Source organism: Chiroxiphia lanceolata, chromosome 1 (assembly GCF_009829145.1).
Source record: "Chiroxiphia lanceolata isolate bChiLan1 chromosome 1, bChiLan1.pri, whole genome shotgun sequence".
Classification (NCBI taxonomy): domain Eukaryota; kingdom Metazoa; phylum Chordata; class Aves; order Passeriformes; family Pipridae; genus Chiroxiphia; species Chiroxiphia lanceolata.
In genome coordinates, this window is record NC_045637.1 from 50,977,406 (window position 1) to 50,999,018 (window position 21,613).

At 36.3% G+C, this 21,613-nt stretch overlaps 1 protein-coding gene across 11 annotated transcripts in view; it reads right to left on the minus strand.

The window, feature by feature from the left end:
* Positions 1-21,613, minus strand: part of DLGAP1 (DLG associated protein 1) — a 414,943-nt gene that overhangs the window by 124,053 nt on the left and 269,277 nt on the right. For all 11 annotated transcript variants that reach the window (XM_032685073.1, XM_032685018.1, XM_032685049.1 and 8 more), the window contains 2 exons: positions 15,989-17,014; positions 1,937-2,151 (listed from right to left, as the gene is read on the minus strand). In XM_032685073.1, the coding sequence (XP_032540964.1) occupies positions 1,937-2,151; positions 15,989-16,942 (1,169 nt within the window). In that variant the 5' untranslated portion in view covers positions 16,943-17,014. The remainder of the gene's footprint in view (positions 1-1,936; positions 2,152-15,988; positions 17,015-21,613) is intronic.

The window sequence follows — 21,613 nt, forward strand, 5'->3', positions numbered from 1 at the left end:
AAGAGATATTTCCATAAAATATCAGCATAGATTAAAAGAAATCATTCTATTTCATTCCAATTTATGTTGAATAGTCATTGAAAAAGAAAAGTTATTTCATGTTTTCTCCTCTTTTTTGTTTTACTAGCATTTACCATTTCCTCCTTCTATCTCGTGATTTACATACTACTTCCGCACAGCTCTCAAACTTACATGAATTTTACAGAGTACAGTTTAAAATGAAAAAGATTCCTAAAAGCTTTTCTGAATAGGAAGGGATTAAAAAACATGTGAAATTAAGTATTTGTACAAGCACTTTGCTGAATTACAGTGACTTCAAAGCTAAACACAAAAACTTTTGCTGCCTCTGATCCAACATCCTCTGTGGGTGAATAGTGACATGCAGGACTTTTTATTTTTCATAATTTTATATATTCTTTTGCAAATCTTTTATCTACAGAGAACAGAAATGACCAAAAGCGAATACACTCACTGTGATGCATTGTACTTCATGCACATATTATGGAACTCTGGAACTCATGTTTCTAAAGATTCAAAAAGAATAAGCTCCGTGCCTGATAGTGTGTCTGTGCATAAAGCATGGCTTGATGGAGTTTGTGGTGGTATGTAACATTTATGTTCACCTTGCAGAGGTTGCAATTACTGGTCTCAGAGGAGGAGTTTTGGCTCAGAAAAGGATGTGGTAAAGTCTTCTGCATGATGAAAGGAATCACTGGATCCCTTGAGCAAGCGCCAGCTAGATTATGAAAATCCCTGCAGAAACTGAGACTGCTTTTGCCTTTGGACACTAATGGAAAGACAGAGCTGAAGCAATCGCTGGCTTCCCTTGAGACAAAATCAGGCAGGCTGCTATGGGGAGCTGCAGTAAGCACGCTTTTTGCTGCTAGTTTTTTCATTATGATGTCAAGAGCATGACATTCTTAACAAGGATCAAACACTTTTCTCTAAAATCTATTTCTCAGATAAGGTCTATGGGAAAAAATGGGGTAGAAGAGGACAAGGAAGGAGAGGAAACTAATAAGGGAAATGCAGAAGTATTCTTTTGACACTAATCATGGATACCAGAAGATATAGAGATACTTTTTATTTTTTCTTCATTTTAAAGCTACAGCCTTGGGGAAATTATACTAAAATTAGGTTATTTTTGGTCCAGTGAACTATAATTCACTATTATAGCCAAGAATTTTGTAGAAGACAGACAGGAACAATTGTTGATTTTAAATCCACACTATTTTCCTATATAGATATAATTTATTTTCTTGCTTTATGGTACTTCTCCATTTTAGAATTATTTAAAAAAACCCCACTAATACCAAAACTGTCATTTTGTGCAATTTTTCTGAGAATTCGGGTGGCTTTTTTTAAAAGGCCCAAATAAAAGTAAAACACATAGCGACATTTAAAAACCATAACCTCATGATTCTTTTTGACTAGAACTTTCATAAACAATTAAACAAGTTCCAGGTTCTGGTTCTCCACAAAGTACAGTGCAATTCTGAGTGGAAAACATGTATTTGCCTACTTTCAAACAGTCTTTGTTCTTTTTAATTAAATGTCAGACACTCTCTTAAGAGCTGCAAAGACTAGCTTAGGGTTAATTTCACATGTTGGGTATATATTAATACACAGTTATGCAAAGTTTTGCAGGCCAAATCTATAATTCAGGGAAGTATTTAAAGAGCAGACCTGTTCTTTACATATCTGGATACTCAACACTAACATGTTAAAATACTTTACAATTTTCAGAATAATATTGAAATGCATCCCCAAATTTACTCTTGTTCAGAAAAAAAACATGCAAGATAAGCATGATCTAACACACTTGTTCAAATATTTTCTCAACCAATAGCTGGAAGTAAAGAGTAGAAACAAATAGGAACAGAAACTGTATGTCTTAATGGAAAGCTCTATATGTTGTAGTAAAACATGGACTTACTTGAGGGTGGTGAGCTCTGTAAGGGATGGCTGGGTGGCCTTGAGATAGCTCTCTCTCCGTGCAGCAATCTTTGGAGATGGCTTTGGACTCGTGTCTGAGTCTCCACTATCATCATCCCCCATGGCTTTGATGTAACTGCCACTACGCATTCGTCGGCAGGGAATCTCGTCATCTTTTCCTCGTGGGGTGTACCCAGTCCATTCATCTTGAGGAACCTGAAGTGATAAACATTTCTCATTTTAGTACACTCCTGATGTTATTTCATAGCAAGATTTGACTGTGATAAGCCACAACAGAGCCATAACAAAAACTCTGATGGCCAAAGGCCCATTCTCAATCGTACTTGACCACGTGTTACTGTTTGCAATGGAGACTCACTTCTCCCTCTGCATAGTCACAAGCATGTCTGGAGTTCTTTGCTATTTTCCATTACTTCACTGGGAAGTTTCTAGCAAACATGCTGACGCAGAAGCCTCAGTTAGGTCTAATACTTGGCTGGACAAATCTGTTTTTTCGGGGGTATTTTCATTCAAAGCATTTATAAACCAGATCAGGGTGCTTTTGGTTCAACTCAACATACTGAACATCTTTGGGGAGGCACAAAGGCTGAAATGTGAATGTCTATATTACAATCTTTTGTGATAGAGTGTGCATAGGAACACTTACCGGGATGACTTTACTTCAAGACACATTTCAGATTAGTGGAGCTATGTACTAATCATCACAAAAGTAGGGTTGCAAGTGTGAAATTTTACTACTATTGCTTCTATAGCATAATTCGTTCGACTGAACACCTGCCAGTTTGTAGGGATCCTCCTTTTAAATTATGTTAGGCTGAGTGTCTGAGTCATACATCTCTTTATTCTTTCCTTTCTTCTTCTTCTTATTGATGTGTGTTATTTCTCTTTATCTGAAGTGTGTCTTGTCCCTTCTTTTTACTGGAAATCTGGAACACTGGGAATGTGTGTTCATGAGATTTTGAGACATAACAAAGGACAGTCCAAGAGCAAAGTGCTCTTGCCCACCCATTGTCTCCTTTCCTCTGCTCTTGGGGCTTCTGACCATGTAAACCGACATCCTTCTTTTTCCTGTAACTACAGAAACAATATGCAGTGGAGTAGGGTTTTTGAAGCTATTTTGCAGAAACGCCGCTTTTTATGCTAAAGTTGAAATCTCGAAAGGGCTTTTTAGTAAACACAGTTTGTGTTAGACTTGAATACAAGTAGCTGTGAATTTTTAGTTTGCTGCTTTGATTATTCTCAGTGAATCAAGTCTATAAAGCCAACTATAGTTATAATGCTCAGAAAACCTTAGAAGCCACATTAAACAAGGAGTCACGAATCTGGGTTACTAAATTTGTCTTGCAACTTACAAATACTAACACCTACCAGGATAATCAGTGTGTCTTTTCTATGGAAAGTCTGGTCTTCATCCACATTGAACTTTGGCTGAGGATCTTGTGTATCCATTGCTTCCCAGCTTACAGCCAGGGCATATACATACCAGTTTGTTTAGAAAACCAAAAATGAAACATTGAAATGTTTGCTAACAGCTTAGCTGTTGATTTCCATGACAAATATAAGTCTAAGTCCAGAGGCTGTAAGGCCTTTCAACTGTTACTGTTAATACAAGTAAAATTTTTGATGGCCTTTTGTCAACCTATACTGCTGTAAACTGCAAACCGAAAACCACTGTGATATACAAAGGAACAAAGATATTTAATGGTCCTAAGCCTTTATCAACTTATTACTAATTATAATCAATTTTATTAATTAAACTATTCACAAGCTATGCCTTTGCTTTGTTTCCTGACAATTTCAAACCCAAGACCCTGCCAACTTTCTTCCTCCATGGACTCTTCTTTCCCTGCTACTGACATAATGATTTAGGGCCTTCCTTGAACTACCAGGCTCAAACAGCCCTTTCCTCTTGTGTTCTGTTCTCCCAGATCTCTCTTGGTCAAGTTTGGCCTTGAAACTCAATTGGAGCTTCAATATTTTCCTCAAAGGACTGAAGATTTAACCCAGGAAGTCTACCTTAGTTTGCACCTTTATCAATATTTCTTCTTATGACTCAGTCTTCCTTCTCAGGACTTAGACCTCCTTCTCAAATGCTACATGTTTTATTTAACTAATTCTTTCTTTGTGCCTTTTTAAAGTAAATTTCCATGTTGTCTTTAAATATCCTTTAGTTAACGGCTCTGGTAGCTCTACTTCTGAGAAACATTTAATTTCTTATCTTCCAGCAGCTTGCAGTGTTTGTTGCATAATGATATTTCTTTTAGAAATACATTTTCCTGTCCTTCAAGAATATAAATTCCTTAAGGCAGGAATATAGATCAAATTCCAGTTTTCTTACTGAATGATGGCATGCAGAATTGTGCATCTATAGGAAGTTACTGAATAAATACACCAAAACACTCTTAAAATATTTTTCTAGAAAAGGATAAGACTGAGAGTACAGAATCCACTGGAGGAAAAGGATTGAATAAACAGCTCTGATATTTTTCCATGTTAAAAAAAAAAAAAGAAAAGAAAAAAAAAGAAAAAGAAAAAGCAATATTTCAGTTCTATGATTTCTAAGTTTATGCCTAGACACCAGATCTGGAAAGCTGATGCTTTCCTGGTATGTATACCTTTTTTAAGTCCAAATGAAGCTGGGACTTGGTAGTGGTTTTGATTGTGATTTTTGATGTAGAAGAGTACACAGCATTTTACATTCCACCCCCAGCCCCTTATGACAGACAGAGGATAACATTTTTTTCAGGTCTTATTCTTGCACTGTTTCTAGGCCTAGAACATCATCAAACAGTGAATATACAATCTATATTCATACCACCTCTCACATACATTATGGAACCTACAGCTTCTGCTTGTCAACTGTAAAATCTTGCCTTTTCAAATCACTCTTAAAAAATAGAAGTTAAGACAGGTTTAGTAAAATCAAGCTCTGATGACATTTTGATGACATGCTCGAACTTCAGTCAGAAGTTTAAAACCTGTGACAGTGTATTTACAATCAGTTTTTAGGCAGATATTAGATATCAAAGTCAGAGTATGTAGAGAATCTGTAAATTCTCAGAGGATATGCACTTCGATCTGTTTAATATTTTATTCATTATGCTTTAATTGAAGATGTTTGCTTTTTCTCATTAAGATAAATTAGTGAATTGATCTTTAGTGCACTAAATGAAATACGTTAGTATAATGTTAGGGTTGGTGTCTTTAATGGCAAAAAAGTCATAGGAGTTAAAGTTACAATGTTCATACAGCACCCTTAATTCATTTAAGCTGAATGCTTGTAGTTTTATTAAATAATAGAAATACTGTTAAATTTAATGTTGCATTTTATAAGCGCAGTACAAGTGATGAGACATAGTTACTGCGGGCACACTTTCTCTGGAATTATTGAGTTCTGTTATCAATAACCCCATGTATACATACAATACTTTTTATCCCAAAGCTTCTCAAAATGATTTAGCTATGATAGGCCAGGTTTTGAATCCTGGTTGAAATGGATTTACCATGAAACTTCCTATTTACACATGCAAACACTATGATGAGGTTTGAATGCATTGCTCTAGTCCCACAATTTGTATGACGCGATCGGAAGTTTCCAGTTTGAGCTCTGCTCATATCAGTGAAGCAAGCAGTCACTGAAAAACAACACACTACCTTTTTAGTAGCTTTTCCATCATTTAAAAACACTAGATGCAGAAAAAGAAAGCTAAGCTGTTCACTGGCTTGGTTTGCATATTGAAAGTTACCTGCATGTGCAAAACCAAAGGAAACGACACCAAAGTGACCCAAGTTCCAATTCTGTATTATGGGTTAAGGGTAAAGTCTGTATGCCCCAAAGAGAAAAGGATGGCTATGGTTACAAAAGGCATCCAGATTCAGAGAAAAGCCTAAAATACCAATTCAGATATGTTTCTAATTTCAGTTAACACATTGAGGAAGTCAGAGTGTTTGTACAATCTTGTCTGCCTAGACAAAGCTGCAGTAGAAGAATGTAATGGATATCTGATTAAAAAGCTTTTTTAGTTAAATAGTTTAACCAGGTTTTTTCTGCAGGCATTTAAGTCCATTTGTTTTTTTAAATTTTTGTTTTACTCTGGGTTTTTTTTTTTTTTAATAGTAACATTTCAGTATATAAGAGAATATTAGGGGCAGAAATTTGGGTCCAGCTCCCCTTTATCTTGTTTTTTGTTTGGAGTAAGAGAAAACAGTAAGACATCATGTAACTGATAAAGAGCATTTGCAGGGTAAAGAGACACTTTAGAAGTTTTGCATTGGCTATTACCAGTTGTAATGCATTTTATGAAAGGGTCTCAGAGCACTGTCTGTGTATTATTTGAGTAGGACAAACAACCTTAAAGCTCAGCATTTCTTTTCATTGTACCTATTTTACTGTTTAAAAAAATACAGATAAAATAATGTCAACTGTTATGCCTATAGTCAAAACCTCAAGCAATACCTACTAAAAGAAGTGACCTGTTTTTCAGAGTGCTTTCTTTGGTGCCTAAAAGTAATGGCTGTAACAGCTCATGCGGACAAGGCAATTTACTGTCACAGTAAAGTGTTTCACATTATGAGAAAAAAGTAAAACCCTCCAAAATACCCCTCACCAAAACAAAAACTATAAAAATAAAATAAATCAGATTATTTCATACATTCTGTTTCTATACATATGGTACTAAACATCCTGTAGTGTGTTTCTTCTGCTGATCCAGAAAAAATGCTGAGAGAAGTGTCTCTGTGAACCTCCATCTCTTTTATTTTTTTCAGTCAAGGAGCCTGCACAAATTTTCCCACAGGCTCTTACTTTGTTTGAATGTCCAAAATTATGTCTTGCAAGGTCATATATTACACTGCACACAAGTGCATATGCAAGGTATCTGCTGCCTTAGAGGATTAATGAGATTAAGATTGACATACTTGAGATAAAGCTGTTTCATGCTTTTAAGAAAATCATATTATCCAATTACCTCAGCAATAGCATTTTTCCAGTATCAGAATATCAAGCAGGAACATCACTTGCTTGATTGTTTTTACTCTCATGAAAAAAGGGGAAGAGCTAAACTCAGATCTAACAATGAACATGATTGTTTTTATTAAAATAGAACTATTATTATTCACACTATCAAAGTAATAGAGAACCTGGAAACATTTCATTCTGCAAATGATCTTTAGGCTCATGTACAATTCTTTCTTTACAAGCCTAAAAATGAAGAGTACACTTCACTTATACAAAAAGCATAGTGAAACAGAACACCATTATTACACAAAAATATATAGAAAATAGTCAACAAAGGCCTCTGAGACATGCAGCTTGCTGAAACTTAAGACTTCAGCATACACCTAGAAATAAATTGTTAAAGCTAGTTTCTTCTGGTTAAGTGGCTGATATTCTCTTGTAAACAGAGGAGACTATAAAGATGAAGTACTGCTACTAGCCAACATCTTACCTGGACTCAGTATCATCTAGTGTATAGATTACCTGTCCTGATCTTTAACTAAATTTATGTTATTCTAGAAGCATTCACACTTTATCATTAGCCAGGCTGGACTGATTAGTCCATTTCCTTTAATGCATTTTTTGATCTAAAGGAACTGGATTTTTCTAATAGGTAGTCTAGGACCCCAAATAAAGAAACCAAGCAAACAGGTATACTGGTCTCCCTCTTTTCAAACATTAATTTCAAAAGCTCAATAGCAATATTTGAAATAAGACCAGAATGTAGTGACAAAGGTAAAGAAAACAGTTTTTATTCAATTTCTAAACAATTAAATTAGAATACTTAATTTCCTTCTTTTTTTGCCCCAAATAGTTATTAACTTACCTTACTGGATGAAATAGCAAACAGACTGTCTCTATAACAAATTAAGTTCATTATTGATCTCGTTTGATTTGGTTTATTGCAGCTGAAATCATTAAAGCTTCTCCCCATGCTTTGCCAAAGCAATGTGGATGACGGTAGAAGTAAACAAAAGGACTGGAAGGAGTGGCTAGCGATTGCTCACAGCAGTAGACTTGTAACTTTAGCTTTCTATTAGCATGCAAATACTTAATGAATTGAAATCACATAACTGAAGAACAATGCTTAATGACTGCTCAGTGCAGATTTTTCAAATCCATGCAATTTGGTCTTAGTCATTATTATGCCTCTTCTGAATGCTGTAAAGGAAGTTTCAATTGCCATCTTCCACTTACTAAGCCTATTCCTGGCACTCATGAATATTGAATTAATCAGACCAATAAGTATGAGTAGCATTTCTTTCTATCAATGTGCATATGTTAAGAATCATTGAAGTATGCAAAAAAAGGAAGCCTTAGAAAGCAGAAAGAACAATATATGTTTAATAAGCCTCAAGTGTTTTCATAAAGCCAGATAGGAGGGTTGCCTCTCTTACAAACTTAATATGCTCAGTATCTGTAGCAACACTTGCTTTAGCTTGTACTCTTTGAGCAATCATGCTCTACTATAAATTAATTTAATTTAGCTGACTTATCTCCATATTTTTTTACAAGAAGAAAATTAACAGCCAGAACAAAGAGACTGTCCAAGATGGAGCATTATTTCCACAATACTGTGCCTACCCCTTGCATCAAACATGAACAAACAGGGTGAAGAACTGCAATCCTCCTTCACACAATAGTAGTTTGGAAATTCTTCTAAACCAGTATGAATCCTCATAGAGTCAGCCAATAGACAAAATTCTGCAAGCACCACTCCAGTTTATAATGTTCATTCATCAAAAAGTGTCTTACCCACTGGCTTGTCGATCTGATTCACATTCAGTTTTATGTAGAGGAATGTGTGTCTTTTACATAAAACCACCATGCCTTGATTCCAGATAAATTTTCTCCTTCTGCTTTATGCATAAAAATCCAACCAACCAACCCTGAAAAGGGCCAAGCCGATACAACGATTCCAGCCAAGTGCCTTACATATGCTGCAGAAAGGAAGGCAAACAGGAACTACCATGTCCATTAGCTGAGGGAAACATAACTGAAGATCACAGAACAGGACTCTCGGCTGGGACCTCAAACTAAAACTGCTTCAGTGATACTCATGTATGATATTCTCTCAGTGGCAGAGGGTAGACATTCATTCTCATCTTTCACAATACCCTTGAAGCCTTCCATGCCATTGTTTATAACGACATGTGGCTTCTTAGCCAGTTAAGGACAACAGGGACTGTTAACATGAATACCAACCCTTGAAAGGACACTTTCAATGACTAGCGATGGAGAAATGTTTTCTCATTTCTTCTATATATCTTCTTTTGTGGTGACTGGTTGCCATCAAAAGAAATCCTGTTAGATGAGATGTCATTTTATCTCTCTTTCACTACACACCACCACAAGCCCACTATCAAGCAGACAGCAGGAAACTGACTAGTGGGTGGAGAACATGTAGCTGAATCTGAATCCTTGGAAGAAAACACATGTGGTGGAGAGAGCATTTTGAGAAACAGCGCTTATGCTGTTTCTTTTGGCTGACTGTAACTGGGTAGTCTCTGGTGCTTTGCTAATGTGCTCTCACAGGCAGCTGCTGTAAGTAATGCAGTTAAGACGCCATCTCCAGCTGGCTATTAGCTTCTGTCACATTTTAGTGGCCAGTGGACAGACTTCACTGAATCTTCCACAACCCTTTGTTTGGATTACAGCAATGCAATATACCTGCATAAAAAGATTTCATTTGGCTGTAAGGAAACTTTCTTGGTTTCAGAACACACCACACTGTGTCTTTGCAACGACTCTAAATGGTCGCCTCTCTTCTACAGTAGTGTCCCCTTTGATATCAAAGCAAGGTGCCTGTCTTGACTCTCATCTGCTGAGAACTGAATTGCTATAGACCAGGAAACCTCAAATATTTCCTAAAAACTGGTTAGCAGGCTGGGGTTATGTCAGTAAAACAAAATTAGACACAAACTTATTTGCATAAAAGACTCCTGGACACAATTCAAAAACTGTCTTTGGAAGCCCTGGCCCATCAGAACTGTCACAGTGCCTCATCCATCTGCATGACACATTGTTTAGCCTTTGGTGAGAGAAATACATATGTATCAGAAATCTAAAGAAGACAGTCCATTGCACAATTTCAGGGTAAGAGGATGAAAGGACAAAGAATATACAACAGATTGATGTTCTTATTCCTTAATTCACTAGTGACAGGAGCTCACCTGTGCAACAAACACAGCACAAGGCAGAATAGAAAATGTGGCCAGCTGACCAGGCTCAGACCACTCTTCTGGCACTGTAGTGTTTCCTCACTTGAGAGCTGTACTATAAATTCCATTTTTGAAAGAAAAAACCAAAATATCCAGTAACTGGATGAAGGGAAATACTCCTTATGACTTTGCACAGACTGAGGAAAATGTATCGCTGCTCAGCGTTTTCTTTCCTATCTACTTTGCATGTTTCCACAAAAAAAGTTAAGCTTTCAAACTCAGATGAAGGTTGAAATGTTGTTTCTGTTGTTGTTGCTGTTGTTTGTTGGTTTTTTTTTTTAACAGTGACATTACTGAAAATGGTAAGATTAGAACTCTCCAAACATTTAAGGCTACAGAAAGAAATCTGATCCAGGACTGAATCAAATCTTATCCAGGAAGGAACTGAAATAGATACCAAATGCCAGCTGTTATGTGCAGCCATAATTTTAATAAACATTTCTCACATAACAGTGTATGTAATGTAGTGTCACCCAAGTATGTTGCTAACTCCTACTTATGCTATGCTAGCAATAGGATCCAGCTGCCAGAATTACGTTCCTTAATGGATGTGCTATTAGATGGTAACAGAATGAACTGATGGTAATTCAAGTTAATGTAGAAAAAATAAGATCAGTGCCAGTATATTCAATATTAAGAAGTTACAGGATAGCAATAAAACTAAAGGACAGAGAATTATCACTTAAAGGAACATGGGCAGATAAAACTGCAGCTAAATATGAAGTACTCACATTGCTGTAGAACAACTTTCTTTGTACTTAGGAGGCCTCCATTACTGAATTACTGAAGACACCAAGGTCAGTGGTCAGGTTTTAGTTAAATGAATAAGAACACAACAGTTGTTCGTGGTGAAATATGTGGCAAGATCACTCTTACCAACACAGTCGACAATTTCTTTTTTTATTAATTTTTTTTTAGCTAAAATAAAGGACTGCAAAGATAAGGAAGACAATTATACTGAAACACTCTCCTACATATTTGTCTCAGTATAGCACTGACATCTGAGTGGGTTTGCAGGTAGGCTAAATAACCAAGATATAGATTTAAAGGAATTACCTCTTAGTAATACAGTTTTTGAAAATAAGTTATTTTGTGCTTTCTTTATATTTGCCATAAATTGTATTCATTATTCCTATTACCCATGTCACTATTTAAAAACTGAAATAAATTAGTTTTCTGTGAATATTTTTTCAGTTTTAATGTTCCTAGATACTAGCTGATTTTAAAAATCATGAATATTTAAGAATTTCGAAATGTTTTCATGATTATTCTATTACCTGGCAGCTGACGTAGAACACATTAAAACATCTGACACTTTATTTCACAATTGTCCAAATAATTTCCATAGCTTTACCAGAAGTATGTTTCATATGAGCTCAATAAAAAAACTTGACACTTATACCTCATATACTTCATAGTTCTGTCTGGAAAATTGAAGGAGAAACAACATATGCACTAATTTTCAATTTATAAGGGAATATGGAGAAAAAAAGGCAAGTCCTGAGATACATGAAAAATAGAAGGTCTATATTAATGCGTGTTAATACAACTCTCATATATATATATACATATATATATATACAGGAAGATTTGAACATGGTAGTTGCATCTGAAATGCAAACACTATAAATGAGGAAAACCTAGACATAAACTGAAAATGCAGATGGACTGGCATAGATAACCCCAGTATAACAGATCTAACATAAATTGCTGTGGTGTAAGGATGAACACCTTGTAATTTAACACACCATGTTAACAAATCATAATGTACTTACTGGTCCTTATTAGCACCCTGAACCTAGGATCTATTTGGCCATCCATGGACATAGGCAACAGAAAGAGGCTGGAACTGGGACTGAGCAGTATCTCCTAAGAAACTATGGAAATGCCTTGTCCTGAGACTGGAAAACAAGTCACTTAGAGTTTCTTAGCATTACATATGGTATAATAATGCCCATTACAGGCAACCTTCACACAGGAAACCCAGTGCAGTATGAACCGGAACCCTTTGCCACCAGAAAATTCTGACTACATCTAGAAACTTGGCTTATATATTTTTTTTATAGTATTTCTCAGTGCATCTCACCAAATGGCAAGCAATGCAAATGTGGAACACTGCTGTCTCCACCTACTGCACTTCAGTTTTGAGAAGTAAAATTTCCATCCTCAACCCCAAGTGTCTGACACAACTGACTTCAATCTCATCAGTTGTGACTAAAGGAAAACTTACGACTGACTCACATAAGAAGAAAAGAGGATTAATACAAAAAATGTCATCCTTTGTATTTTTCTCAATCTCTTAACAAATGGACCAAGGACAACGTGAACAGCAATTATGGGGAACACTGAATGGCAAAACTATAATCAGAGACAAATTCTGCAGTGTATTTGATACTCTATTAGCTCCAAAAATCATGAATTCATAGAAAACAAGACTGTTAAAAATATCCCAATGTATTTAGACCCTATTGTTCGAAGAAAAGAACTGCCGTTTACATTTTGTCTTTATAGCTTTGCCTCATTTCATTTTTTTCCAGAGGAGAAGCTAGTGGAGAAATAGAGGCTGTCCACTGCCTTATAAGTTTTTCTTTCAAGGGAGGGAAACCATTTTGAAGAAGAATTTTGATAAAACATGAACAGTTCTTTCTCACCTTCCTTCACTTTTGTCCAACCATAAACCCGGATCAAACAGAAGCACTTTCCTGAAGTAGAAATCAGCTAAAAAAAAGGACATTTTCTTTGTACAATCCAGCTCATCACTCTTAAAAGAAGAAACAGAAGATAAAAATGCAATTCTGTTCCCAAAATGCAGGTAAGAGGAAAAGATTTGCTTGGCAGTCTTTAGACTAGGCTGGGATAACATCTCTTTCTGAAGATGCACAGTGTTTACTCAAACCTCCCCTAGACCTCCAAGGATGAACATCATGCCTCAGCACCAGGGCTGGAAACAGAGCCTGCTGGGGTAAAGAAAGACAGTGCAATGTAGGAAGACTCTGCACTCGATCCAATTTCTAAACTATGAGAAATAAGCCCATCTGCAATACAAACTACTGCCAACTCCTTCCACAGAACAGTTATGTGGAAAATATCACAGCAAGTGAGATAATTGTTTGTTATTTCCATGTATTTACACTGAGAATTCATGCAGATACTTTTATGATAAAAGCCCTTACAAGCAAATGTGAAGTCAATGTTGCCTGTGATCTCTAATGTACTCAGATCTGTCAAGATAAAGAAAATTATCCTGAGTACCCTGAGTTGAATTCTGATACTGTCACAACATGAGCTTGAAGGATCAGTTTAGGTCGTGAGAGTTTATGTCCTGGATCACAGACAACAACTTAAATTACAAATGAGTTGATAAAAGCATCTATTAAACATATTAAATGTTTAATAAAGCATTAATAATTTAACATTAATAAATGTTAAATAAAGCAACAAAGAAGCATCATAATAATGAAATTAAATTCTCATTTGTCCACTGTGGTAATGAATTTCCAGTTTTCTTCTTACTTTGGGTATTTCTAATTGTTCTAACATAGGACACCAACCTTTTGGTACAATCATGAGAAGGTCACCAGGAAAACAACAGATATACAGAATAATTCTACAACCCACCAACAGACTAGTACTCTGCTACTGTTAATACACATTTATATTGCAGGATAGCTAAAAGGCCTCAGTTAGGTCCTGTGCCCCATTGTGGAAATACAAAAGGGAACAAAGTCCAAGCCCCAAAGGGCTTGTAGTGCAAAAAGATAAGTGATACAGTGAAGAGAAAAGCAATGGGATGCATTCAAAATAGACTGACTCTTTTAATACCTATATGCATTTTTCATCCTTTCAAGCTGCCAAGAGTGAAGAATAATCCTGACTTACTTCCTCGAATCTACTGTACTTCTGAATATTACTTCCAATGTTAACTTACGCTCAGTTAAGATTTTCATTTAAAAAACCCCAACAATTTCAAACCTGTTATATTTCCCTTGTTTTTATAATGACATATCATTAAAAAAAATGAAACAAAATTAAGTGAAAACCAAAATGAAACTACCAGTAAGGATGGGAAACACAGTGAGAATTTAGTTATTTTAAGTGAGAATTTAGTTATTCTTACCCTTGACAATTGTTGGATGTATTTTCATACAGACACAGATAATGTCCTCTAATTCCACTTCAGGAGTCTATTCCTGTCAGCTAAACATTATCTAAAGGTCCCTATGGAGGTGTTCATTTAAAGCTGATACTGGCACAGTTTTTCACTCTTTTCTAGCCGTCTGGTCACATACTGAATTGTCAGCTATTTTATCTGAGCCCAAGAGGAAGACTGAAGGAGTAAACAAAAACATCAACAAAAGAAATCTCAGGGTCCAAAGTAACCACAGCAATCAAACCTAAAGTTATGATTTCTTCTCACCCACAAAATTCAGACACAAGAGACTTAATAAAAAGAAACCCCAAAGCTCGAAAGGTTGCAACCTGAGGCTATTTTGAAACCCCTCTCCCTCTGCAGTCCATATACAGATCTGTAAACACACTCTGAGCATTTGTATTGCCTCCTCTTCCCCCACCCCACCCTCCTAACAATTAATATAAAATATACATATCCATTCATTTACATTTAAAAATTAGAATCCCAGAGGCTGGCTATCAAAATTATTTTGCATGCCACTCCATAAAATCTTTTAATATCAATTTTTAAATGCGGATGCCTCAGTCCTACGCTTTGTCTGCATACTGACTTAAAAAACAGAATGTGGAAGCTGACTGTCTCATTCAAGCACCCATATGAGAGATCTCGCTACAGTTTCTATACAGATAGACCAGAGTCCCACTACATTAAAATGAAACCAAATCATCTTAGCAAACCTCTTTTTTCCTCATGGTCTTCTCTCTTCTCTGTGCGACGTTGTTCCATCTTACACACACACTTAGATGTGCCATAAGTGGTTCGTTTAAAGTGCATAAAAGCTATCCACAGCTCTTCTAAGAATGAAACAGTTTTAATATTTTCTGATCCATGTTCCTGCCACAAACATTCACCGGCAGTGTGATAGCTCCAAGAGGAGACATCTGATTCTTGACATTTAAAGATACAATACTGGTGAAAAATAGTGACGCTGTATTAACTGCAAACAGCTTGTGAGGGAGTAGGTGATGTACTCCTAAAGTGTATAATCAGAACAAGCAATAATTTCAACCTTTTGATTTTTTATTTTTGACTCAAAGCCATGAAAAAGAGGAATAGTCCAATAAACAAATCTGGACACGTTACAATAACTGTTTTAAGAGAATTTATATTCTATGTCTAAAAGAAAAGTATGCTGTTTTCCAGCTGGAGAAAGTACTCAGGTACCCTCAAGTCTCTCAAAAGGGTCTCAAAAGCTTTCATAAAAAAATGAGCAGTAAATGAAGGCAAATCTCGAAATTACAGAAATCAAAGAATTTGTATCCTGGTAACATTCAGTTAATTGACATTGTAATGCTAAATGCAAGCACTACAACATCAAATTCCCTATACCCCTACTGTGACAGCCTTATAAATTCAAAAAGTACACATAAAGGTCTTATTTTTCTCACATGAAAAAAACTGTTCTAACATGAACTGTTTGAAATACTGAATGCTGGCAAAAAAAAAAAAAAAGAAAAGAAAAAAGAAAAAGTTGATTTATTTTTAATTTCAGCAGCAGTACCCCTTGTTTGTTGATCAGTTACTTCTGGATAAAGTTGAGACATCAGAGCAAATCTCTATCCCCCACAAACACCTGAAACAAGGCAGAGCACAGTTAACAGCAATCAGTTCTCCACACTGTACCTGGAGGTACTGACATGACCGTTCCTGTTGACACGTCTCTGCCTTCACCACTGTCTGGTCCATGTTAACTGATGCTTTCTGGTAAACTTCACGGGCTCTGCTCACGGTTAATGTAGAGGACCAAGAGCTTTTCTTCATTAACTGGGAGTCCAAATTCACAGGCAGGTTTGCACAGGTAGAGCATTTGACATCGTTATTGCTTCTGGAGGACTTCACAGTATGTTCGCTAATAGTGTTATAGGCTTCCATAAAGTATTGGGAAGAAGAACGATCAGGGCATCTTCCCATGGTCATGACCCCACTGGGACCATGATAAATGCAAACATCATTGTCCAAGTTGTCATCTGAACTCCACCATCCTGACGCATTGGATCTGGGCTTACCTTCTGATCGCCTTTCTTTACTCTTGCTGCGCTTCCCATACCTCATTGTCTGTGATTCTTCTGGGCTTGCTTTTCCCCCATTGACATTCCCCTTGGATGGTCCCTCCAGTGAATGGGACTTGGTAAAGAGCTTTTGGACAGAATGAACCAGGTGCCGGATCCTCCCTGGGCTGTCGCTGCGGTGCTCCATGGCAGTTCGTTTGTACTGCAGAGTGTGGTAGCCATCCCGATTCAGAGGCAACTGCCGCTCAAACTGGTCCAAAAGGTTGGCAGGAATGCGATTGGTCTTGTTGGCAGTTCCATGGGGAACCAGAGCACACTCGTCCTTGAGTTCATGGTGGGAACTATAATGCCTCCTGGGAAATGTGCTACTGGCAATCTGATCATTGTAGGGCACCATGCACTCTGCCTGAAAAGAGTTCCTTTGAGTGTAGTAAGGGTGGTCTGCAGGATGGGGGTCCACTGGGTTTAACAGATATGGCTTCCTGTCCTGGTGGTGTGGCAGACTGTCACATGGAGAGTCACAGGCAACCCCATGATGATGACTACGGCTGCTAGACAATCCCTTCATCGTTGATGGAAAGCAAGTCCCAAAGTCATCTAATATGTATGGCTGTGCAACAGGCAGATCTCAGAGAAAGGCCTAAAAGAATGAAATACAACAGAGGCCATAAGATATTCAAGCTAAGACAATAAACAGCATGTGTATGTTTAGCATTCTTTGTTTCTTATTGCAAAAATAACTGGAATAAACATTTTCTGATTCTTTTTATCGCTTAATATTTCCCATGTCCAACATAGTGATAGGGATACCAAAATAGTATACAAGAAAAATTATCTTGTTCCATTAGTTGGAAAGCAGATGAAAGAAAATTTTCCTGATACGAAAAGTAAGATAAGTATCATCACCTGTACTCTAAAACCTCAGTCCTGAAGACATTCAAGGACAGGGGCCTTCCAGGATGTCTTAACCGCATGTTTTCAGGGCCAAATGGATGCATTAAAAAAGATCATGTCCTTAATGGAACACTTTCTGGACTTCTTAGACCACACACAAAGCATGGTGAAATTATTGGGAAATATTTCTCTGACTTAAATGCATATTTTTCATGACTTGAGTGCAGTTTTACTCAATGTGCATATTGTTTGCCAAGACTATAAGCATCGCAAGACAATATTAATACGTTATTTCTGTAAGTTATTTTCAAATTAAGAATAAAATAACAATATATTACACTAACTGTAAAAATGAAGCCAAACCAACTATTTAATAACCTATATATTTGGAGGGTTGTATTTCATATTTGCTAACTCTTATTCACCAAAAAAAAAAAAATCATCTTGTTTTGCTAATGCATGACTTAGTTTAATTCTCCATAGATTTTCAGTGTACTAAGCAGTGTTCAAATATCCCTACCTACTTCTACCATGTAGAGGAACTGGTATAGCCACAACTTCCACATGGCAATAACAATGTAAGAGATTTCAACACTTAATTCTTGATTGCAGTTATTTGTCCCTGAAGTGACTCAAAATGCTATAGAATATTGATTACAACAAGTTGAAAATGGAAATCTTCATCCCAAGTGATATAATAACCACTCTGAGGCCAGATGCTCTTATTTCAGTCCTCAACACTAGCAAAAGTCTGTATGCAACTGCTACTGCAACCTCTGAGCTACTAATGTATAAATTATGGGTTTCAGATGTGACAAAATGGTCTCGAGGTGCTGTCTCAGCTCCTGAAGGGCAGAGGACTTCTTGGAGGATGTCCTCTTATGAGGGCAGTGGCAGTCACTCAGCTACTTTATTCTTTTCTGGCACCCCTAATCACATAATGCTTTTGGAAATGTAACTCTTGAGATCTCTCTTGGAGAACCAATAAACATCCATAGCAAACAGGTTTCCACTATGTTCCTCCAGTGTTCTCTCTGCTAAAGTTCACGTTTTAACAGGTTGTAGACATTGTACCTACTGATAAATTGGCAACAATGAAGTTTTCTAAAATAGCATTTAGTTAATGTCAGTCTGGAAAAGCATGCTCTGCATTTCATCAGAACATATTTTATATTTTCTTCTGAATCTGTGGTGAGCCAAAGAGGATTTTTTATCAAAATGCTTCAAAGCTAATCTGGATGTCCTGCATTTCATTCCCCCTCACTGGATCCCTGCAATGCAGAAAATGTTCCTTCTCAAGAGACCTTTAATTCCAAAAAAAGAGTTTTCAAAATACCGCAAAAGGCTCTTGAAATATTCCAAATGGAGAGGCTAACTGGTTTACCTTAAGAGGAGAAGGGTTAAAGGCACCTTTGAAAGCACAAAAATAATATATTCGGAGAACTGGACTTGTCAATTATACTGTAGTGACAATACTTAGCACTTCTAAAGAGCATTTTACATCCCTACCAACTGTTTTAAAAATGTGATCTATTAGATTGTAATCAAGAAACATCGAAAAGGATGTAGTAGTAGATTCATTACTCAGGTAATTGAAAATATGACTTGAACAAAAATACGCCATCATGAAGAATACTTCTGAAGGATACAGAGACCAAATCAAAATACTCCAGTCCCTGGTATCTATGAATATCTTTTACACATCAAGGGTTATGAAAACAAAGCTTCGACCAGTTAAGTTTTATTTAAATCCATTTACTATCATTCAACTGTCCTTAAGATGATTGATAAGTTCTCTTAAAGCAACAGATTAGTGTGTTATATAAGACAAAAAAAATTAGAACCTTGCCTTAAATAGTTCAATATACTGGGACATGCCCAAACACAGTGATTTATTTTCATTTTTTCATTATCTGAATGACTATGAAATTTTTATTTTTGTGCACTGTGGAAAGAGTATATAGAAACAAAGAACCAAAAGGACCGATAATTTATAGCATAGTGAAGTCATGGCAGGCATAGGAGATGTCATGGAATTATTTAGAATATGTAGTCTTATAGAGCAAAATGGCTGGGATCTGCTGGGACAGAATATTGTGGAACATCTTGAAGCTAAAGATGAGTTTAAAAGATATAACTATGGTTTGACCAATGGGAACAGCCATGTTACCAGCTGTGTTTTGGATGGACTGGCAATATGGATGCTAAGGAGGATGTGCAAGAAGTGGTAAAAAGCGAAAAAGTGACATTTGTCTATATAGAGAGACAGCGACAGGCTTTCAAAAAATTGTGGAGGAAGCTTGGCTAAGCACTGCTATATGAGCTTGGATGGTAAGAAGGATCGAAACGTTTAGGAGAAAAGATACATATAGTTCTACACCTATTTTGAGTCTGAGCTGTCAATGAATCTTCTATGAGGAAGTACCAGAGAAAAAAGCAGAAGATAGAGACGATGATCTGCCCAAAAGGAATCTGATGAACAGATAGAGAGAATAACAGAGAAAATATGCTTGTGAAAGCAAAAGATCATAGGGTTATGAAAAAACAGATTTAAAAGGGGAGGAAGAAAAGAAGAAACAAAAAAAGAAAGAAAGACCACAGAGCGATAGAAAAACCAAACCAAAACCAAAAGGGAGCAACAAATCTGTGTAACCAAAAGGAGTGACATTAAAGAGACAACGCTCATAATTTCTCCCAAAACATGGGAGAAATTGCAGTTCAGAGTAAAACCTCTTTATTCCCAAATCCTAGATTGCTGGATACATTAAAAGGGGTTTTCTTTTTTTTTTTCCTGCTGTTACAACACTGAAAACATCTATTTTATCATATCAATTGTGATTAAAAACATGAGCACGTAGTAGAATATAGCTTCATTTTACCTTAATAGTATTACTGCTACAAATTAGGAAAAAAACCCTAAACAATCATGTACCATAGTGTGGGGGAAAGCGGCAGGCCCGTTAAGCCCCTAGAAGTTGAACCCCTAGACGAGCACAATATATTGGATGGCATAAGACCATTCCCATGAGAGCAGAGAAGCTAATTAACCATTCCCATGAACAGTGCAGCCTTGAGAAGTGGGGAGTTAATTGGAAAGGTGATAAGTAGGTTTAGGGAGGATAAAATGTACAAGGACAAAAATGTTGGCTATGTTCATGGTGCAGGTGCATGGCGGTGGTGTTTTGTAGAAATTATATTATTTACAAAAAGTGTGTGAAAAAATGTGGGGTAGCTGTCCTAATAAAGGAAGCTGCCGTGCTGAGGCGACAGACAGCACTTGTCTCAACTCCTTGTGCAGCGTGTGTATATATGTGTGTGTGCTTTTCTATCGGTCAAACCTAACTACTACGATAGATACCCCGCGACACCATAGTGCACCTTCCAGGAGGGAAAGAATAAGTATAATATTCTGAATATTGAAGAAAGGAGTGTTGCTTTTCTTAAATATTTAGTGGACAATTCCTCTGCACAAAAGTCCTATCATACAGTCTTTGATTTCATTAGTATTTTTCAAAGAATATGCATAATTTTCTATAATTGTGTTGGCTGAACCTATACATCAATGTTTAGTGAAATTAACAGCTGGAGACAGGGCTATCTGATCATGCCATGAATAGCTGAGAGGAAGTTGATTAAGACTTTTATTGTATTGTTATTTTTTGGCCAAAATAAGAACATTTAATTACTCATTAAATAAATTAAGACAATCGATGAACATAGTAATAAACAGCGGAAATAGCAATTCTACAGACAGCAGGCCAAAACTACTTGATGGCATAGGATAAATGAGATGTTAAATAGATACAGCATTATAAGGCTGAAGAATGCTTATTACTTTCAACATTCATGTTACATTTGCTTTTTTTTTCTTAAGGATGCCCTGGGTAGGAAGGATATGAATATATTCATCCTTGCTGTTAATGAAGTGTCCCTAATGCACAACAATTTGTTGGAATAGCCTAGTGGCTAGAAAAATACCTATTTAAATCCTATGTAATTAAAGTGAAAATGAATGCAAAATAACAAAACCTGAATGCAGAAACTGCTTATTCTTTTACAAATTTCATTTAACTATTGTCTACTCATATGTTTCAAGTTTATACATAAAGCACATGTTCAAGAAATATGTTCTTTCTGTTAGATAAATGTGCAAACTTCTGTTCTATAAAAGATTTACTGATATGCCACAGAGCCCCTCCAACTTTATCTCACAAGACTGCAGAATTACGTTTCTAACATTTTTAAAGGAAGCTGTGAAAAAAAATCAGATAACAAATCTTTCCACTTAAATAATGCGTACATAGGTACATATAGAGTATGTAGATAATACAGATGAATGTAGCAG